We start from the raw sequence: 6,403 nt of genomic DNA on the forward strand, positions 1-6,403 counted from the left end.
AAAGATGGGCATCAGATATCTGTCAAATTACCAAGACTTTGAGGGCATAATGAACTGGTGAAGATACAGGCCTACTGGAATTTTTGCACCCCAGTAGGGAGAGATTTGAATAGTAAGCAGAATCCTGAGTAAGCAAAGACGACTTATAGTGAAGAGTTATTTATTCTTGGAAATTCAAAAGCTGACTATATGAGAGATGGGCTATTTAGTGGTGGCAATTAATTAGCATATTTGTCTTACAAGAACACTATAGTTTCTAAACTGAGGCACTCTCTATTATGGTTTAGACAAATGACCCTCATGTGTTAAAGTCTTGGTCTTTAGTTAGCTAGTACCAGAAAGTAGCCTTTAAGAGGTGGTGTCTGGTGGTAAATCTTAGTTCATTAAGATTTTACCATCAAAGAAAACTATCGGACACCCATATTTTCTTCTTTACCATGGGTTTCTGGCTGCCATGAGCTATTTTAATACATGCTTCCATCATGATGAGCTGCTTTACCATAGGCCCAACCAACAGCCAGGTACCATGAACCAAAACCTCTCAATTTATGAGACAAAAGAAATCTTTCCTCTTTCAAAGTTGATCAAATGTGCGTCTTTGCCACAGAAATAGAAACCTAACCAACACAGTTAGTTAATTAGATGTTTAAAAATTACTTTAACTTAGAGAATTGGTTGCCATGGCTTCCAACTTGGAAAGGCCTCCTAGGACAATTTTGCCAGGTACCCACAATAGAACCAATAATTGCTTAAACCAAAGTCCTCACATTTGTATCGCTATGTTACATTGTATATTGTTCTTTTCAGCCAATCTTTTCATCTCTCTAGATACAATATAAAGTTTGCAGCTGCAGGAAGACTGTCAATTAGAAAGCCAGCTGTGTATGGTAAACACTAGCTAGTGGGATCGTCCCCATCTATTAAAGAAAGATGCTGGCCAGAAGCATCCGCACTTGTCAGATTGTCATGCCATTTGGCCCCTTTATAAATATTCAAATCAGGGGTCAAAGGTTCTACTGATACCTGTTGCAGGAGAGCATCTTTTTGAAAGCATCCCTGAGCTCTGGGCTCCGAAAGGCATATATAAAGGGGTCAATGACTGCATTACACATGATCAACATGCCATTGATCTGGAAGAGAGACATGTAGCAAACACAGTAAGGATTATTCGGGCAGAAGGTCATTAAGAGGACATGGAGGATAAAGGGGGCCCAACAGAAGATGAAGACCCCAAGAAGGATAGTCAGTGTGATGGCACCTTTCATGTTGGCTCTAGGAAGAGTAGAGATCTTCCTAGCATGGGAGCGGGCAAGTAAGAACATATGAATGTAGAGACACAGGATGAAAACTAGCATCAAAGGGAAGAGTGATGTGAAGGTGAGCACGGTGGGGATGTGGTGGGAGAAGATCACCATGGCGATGCCACTCCCCGTGCAGAATATCCAGATTACTGCTAGGGTGATGACGGTGCGGCGCATGGTTACAATGCTGTGGTATTGTAGGGCATGGAAGATGGTGATGTAGCGGTCAGCAGCAATCACAGACAGGCTGAAGATAGAGCCCAGCAAAGAGAGAATGAACAAGCAGTCAATGATGTCATCGGCTGTACTTTCAAAATTGCCACGAGGCTTGAGATAACCCCGGTTTCTTAACATGATCAGGATGTTTTCCAATATCTTGTACAGACTGCCCAACATGTCAGAAATGGCCAAGCTGCAGATAAAAAAGTACATGGGGGACTGGAGATTCTTATTCTTGATCACAGCCAGGAGGACCATCAGGTTCTCCAGAACGCCAATGATGGAGATTGTGAAAAATATCTCTTCTGGCAAAACTACATCAGGGCAATCTGAATTGTTTCTTGCTGTGTCGTTGGTGTGTTCATATGAACTGATAATATGTTTCATTTTTCCTGTTGTGGGATAAGACAGGGATGGTGCTTGGACTTGACCAGACAGAAATCTTGATGGATTCTTCAGAATATTTCTTTGTGAGGGAAGATCTGAAGTTAAAGAGAACACATGAAAACACATATTGCAGAAAGACTACAGAATAAAAACAAGCTGCATTAGCTTTAAGAAAACTATATTCCTTCCATAAACTGTTATACCGTGGTAATTTAAATAAAACATTTTACTATACCCTCATATTAGCCGGCTTACAAGTAATATTTGCAGTGGAATTTTGAGCTCTGAGATAATGAAAAGTCATCATTTTCTCTCTCTCCATTCCATTTTACCCTCATGAATGTAGTTGTGTAGAATAGATGAGAGTGAATGCCAGTAGCCCCTTGGGTGAGCGAAGAATGAAAGGAAGGAGAAGTGTATGGAGAAAGAGGAAAATGCACAATCTTCTCCAACTTGAAGGTCGTGATGGGCTCTGTGAACTGATGTGACCTGGAGATCCTTTCTTTTTCATCCCTTTATCTTTCTGGGTCACAGCCTGACCATAAAGGTGTTAATAAGCGGTTCTCATAGAGTAAACATTATTACTTCAATTTCAAAAGCTGTTAGCTTAGGGCTGTGCACCTGCCGTAGTCCCAACTACTTATGAAGCCAGAGTGGGAAGATCTCTTGAACTCAGGATTTCAACACCAGCCTGAGCAGCAGAAAGAGAATTGTCTCAAAGCAACAGCAAGACCCAAAGCCAAAGAAACAGAAAGCAAGCACGGAGTTCTTGGGGTGATTGGCATATCCAGTGACGTCCAATAATTTTCATAATGCCTCAAAGTGTCCCCCAAAACTAAATTCTATGCTTTTTTAGGCTCCCTTGGATCCTTCTGAGGATAGGTCAGCCAAAGTATGTAGCAATTCCTCTGTGGTCTGGAGGCTTCTCATTTATTCCTCTTTTGGAGACCAACTGGATTTTCTTGTACTGTGTAGCTGAGTGTGTCTTCTTATCAGGTATTCAGATTCTGACTGCTGACAGTTGTAGTCTCACATCTTACAGAGTCTGGTAGTTTGAATGTAATTGACCCCCCATAAGCTTATAGGGAGAGGCACTATTAGGATGTGTGGCCTTGTTGGAGTAGGTGTGGTCTTGTTGGAGGAAGTGTGTCACTGAGGAGGCGGGCTTTAAGTTCTCATAGATGCTCAAAATACCACCCAGGGTCTCAGTCCATTTCCTTTGCCAGCAAAGTGGCCTTCTGATCAAGATGTAGCTAGTTCCATGTCTGCCTGCATGCTGTCATGCTCACTGCTGTGATAATAATGGACTGGACCTCTTAACTGTAAGTTGGCCCAATTAAATGTCTTCCTTTTACAAGAGTTGCTGTGGTCATGGTGTCTCTTCACAGAGATAGAAACCATAACTAGCACACAGAGCCAGTGTGGGTTCCTAAGGACAGAACTGAAGTGTCTTGTGCGGGCTGGCAGATACGCCAGGCTAAGCTGAAGAAAAGAAAGTGCGCCTGTTAGGGTTGGGGTGAGGCTTTCTGGAATTGCCTTTGAGTGAAGTAGGGTCTCCCTCAGCATCTCAGATCCTCAACTAACTTCTTCATTTTTGCTTTTAGTTGATTCTTATGAGACACGAGACCACTGACAGCTGTGACGGAAGTTGAGCAAGTTTCCACCTGACTTGACTTCTAATTTGATTTGTTTCTGTGTCCCGTGTGGAGTCGAGGTGTTTGTATTGGCCAAGGAACCTAAATGAAGTCGTGTATTGGTGTCTACTGTGGTGAGTAGGGTAAGTAAGCTGACCTGTAGGGATGGCAGGGCTGATGTAATAGGCATGGGTATGGTTTTTCTACCATTGTGGTGCAATGAAGCGTGGTGAGTTCCTGACTTGAAGCTTTATGATTAATGTATTTTACAGCCTCATTACTATTTATATTGAGCAGCTGATTACCTTGAAGTAACCGTTATCAGGTATGCTACCGAAAACTCTTCCTATAATGTCCCCCCACCCACTCCACCTTTGCCAGCAAAGTTTGAAAAACAGGCTAAGGAAATGTTTTGAAATTACCAATGAAGTGGAAATTTTCAACATTTTTCTTTCTTTGTCATTTTGAAATTAGGACTTTGAATTTTGTTCAATGCATTTTGAACACATTCACTCCTATCCCCCAACTCCTCCCAGTTCCATTTCCTCTTCCAGACCCATACAACCTTGGGTTCACCTCTTAATTAAAACCAAACCAAACAAAACGAACTATTAAGCACAATTTGTGCTCCCCAGGTACTCTTGGATATATGGCCTTCTACGAATCATTGGCTGACCTACTGGGGACACACTCTTAAAGAAAACTAACTTTCTTTCTCCCTCCCCCAGCAGTTATCAATTGTCAATAGCTCCTCAAGTAGGGGTGGGATGTCACATGCAACTTTCTTCTCCATGTTAGGCTTTTGTCTGGCCTGAGCTTGTGTATGCCATATGTATGCTATCATAATTACTATGAGTTCAAATGTGCAACTGCCCTGTTGTGTCTGAGAAACACTGTTCCCCTGTAGGCATCCACTGCCACTGGCTTTTTCAGTCTTTCTACTTCCTCTTCCACAGTGATCCCTGAGCCTTGAAAGAAGGGATACAGATGTCCCTTGTAGAGATAAACATTCCTTAGTTTCTCATTCTCTAGACTTTTATCAGTTATAGGTCTCTGGTTTTCATCTCCATCTATTGAAAACAGAAGCTTCTCCTTTTAGAGTTGAGAGATGCACTAATCTATGGGTACATCAGGAGATGGTTTGATATTATGCCTGCTTAGCAAAGTAACAGCAGTAGGTTCTCCTCTAGGGCCTTGTTTAGCCATAGGTTTTTGGCTTGCATAATGGTGCCAATATGGGTTTCAATGTACAGCAGAGCAGGCTTTAAATCTAATCAGAAAGTGACTGGTTAGTGCTATGACATTCATGCCACTGTTGTACTAGTGGGCATGTCCTCCCATGCTGGCTGGTCATTATTGTACCTTGAAGATTTCACATCTTGGCCGGGCGGTGGTGGCACACGCCTTTAATCCCAGCACTCGGGAGGCAGAGGCAGGCGGATCTCTGTGAGTTCGAGACCAGCCTGGTCTACAAGAGCTAGCTCCAGGACAGGCTCTAAAGCTGCAGAGAAACCCTGTCTCGAAAAACCAAAAAAAAAAAAAAAAGATTACACATCTTAGTAAATTTATGATTATTTTTTTCTCCTCTAGTAGTGTAGAAAGCACCTTATAGCACCATGAATCTATCTAGTAGGCATGAAACTTCCAGGTGAGCACCATCTTGATTTCTCCATGTTCTGATGACTCATGTAGATGACATCTTCAGCATTAAACTCTTACTCTCAAATTTTGAGGCTAGCCAATAGCAATGGCAATAACTTTTAACATTTGGGGGGACCTTATTTTCCAACAATTCCAAAAAGAGGTAATCTATTCCTGACACTGGACTTTTTATTTGTTAGCATGTGATATCCAGTGACCCTTTATGGGGTAACTCCATTTAATTTCTTTATATATGTGTTTGTATATATTAATATGTAGAATATACAAAGAACTAAAATATCCTAAACATTAAAAACAAACAAACAACCCAGCTTAAAAATGGGGTATGGTGCCAAACAGAGAGTTGTCAAAAGATACAAAAGAAATGACTGAGAAACACTTTTTTTAAATGTTCAATATCCTTAGCAATCACGGAAATGCAAAAATACATTGAGAATTTATATTGCACCAGTTAGAATGTCTAAGATCTAGTAAACAAACCCCAAGTGATGATGATGGCTGCTGATATGAATATGGGAAAAGGGGAACACTTATTCTTCACTCGTAGCAGGTACAAACAGGTACAGTCACTATAAAAGTCAAGCCAGAACTATCCCCACCACACAACTCAGCGATACCACTGAGGCTTATTCTTTAATAAAAACTAAATTCCACCATAGACACACCTGTTCATTCAGGCTTGTTGCTGCTCTCTTCACGACAGCCAAGAAATGAAGACAGCCAAGATGCCCATCAGCTGATGAATGGATTTTAAAATACATAGAGCATTTGCACAACGAAATAGAATTTAGCTGTTAAGAAAAACAGAATCATGACTGTTATGAGTGAATGAATGAACTGGGAAACAATCATTTAAGATAATCCAGAAACATGAACATTGCACATTTTCTCTCATTTGGGGATTTTAACTTTGAATCTTCAGCTAGTATGTATTCTATTCAGAATAACATAGAGGTCAGGAAATTAGTAAGAAGGGGATTTCAAGAGAGGGGAGATAGAACCTTTTTCTATAAAGGGATACAGGGAATGATGGAGCAAGAAAGGCTAGGTGAGTGGGGAAAGGGAGGGCAAAATAGAGGAAGGCATGGGGGAGGGGTAAGTACACTGAAGACGTTTGAAAAAGTTGCATGGAAACCCACTACTATAGAAGTTTCAGAAAATAAATAATAAGCATATGTAGAAATTTAAAATTTTATAAAT

The 6,403-nt window shown here is 41.0% G+C and overlaps 1 protein-coding gene across 1 annotated transcript; it reads right to left on the bottom strand.

Annotated features, from left to right (window-relative positions):
• Positions 1 to 1,013: 1,013 nt before the first annotated feature.
• Positions 1,014 to 1,907, bottom strand: Mc2r (melanocortin 2 receptor). The gene has a single exon (XM_038329229.1). It carries the CDS (start codon positions 1,905 to 1,907, stop codon positions 1,014 to 1,016), a length of 894 nt encoding a protein of 297 aa, XP_038185157.1.
• Between the last annotated feature and the right edge of the window lie 4,496 nt (positions 1,908 to 6,403).

Source organism: Arvicola amphibius, chromosome 5, assembly GCF_903992535.2.
Source record: "Arvicola amphibius chromosome 5, mArvAmp1.2, whole genome shotgun sequence".
Lineage (NCBI taxonomy): Eukaryota > Metazoa > Chordata > Mammalia > Rodentia > Cricetidae > Arvicola > Arvicola amphibius.

Coding starts and splice junctions, on each gene's coding strand:
- Mc2r (XM_038329229.1), bottom strand. CDS start 1,907: ATGAAACATATTATCAGTTCATATGAACACACCAACGACACAGCAAGA.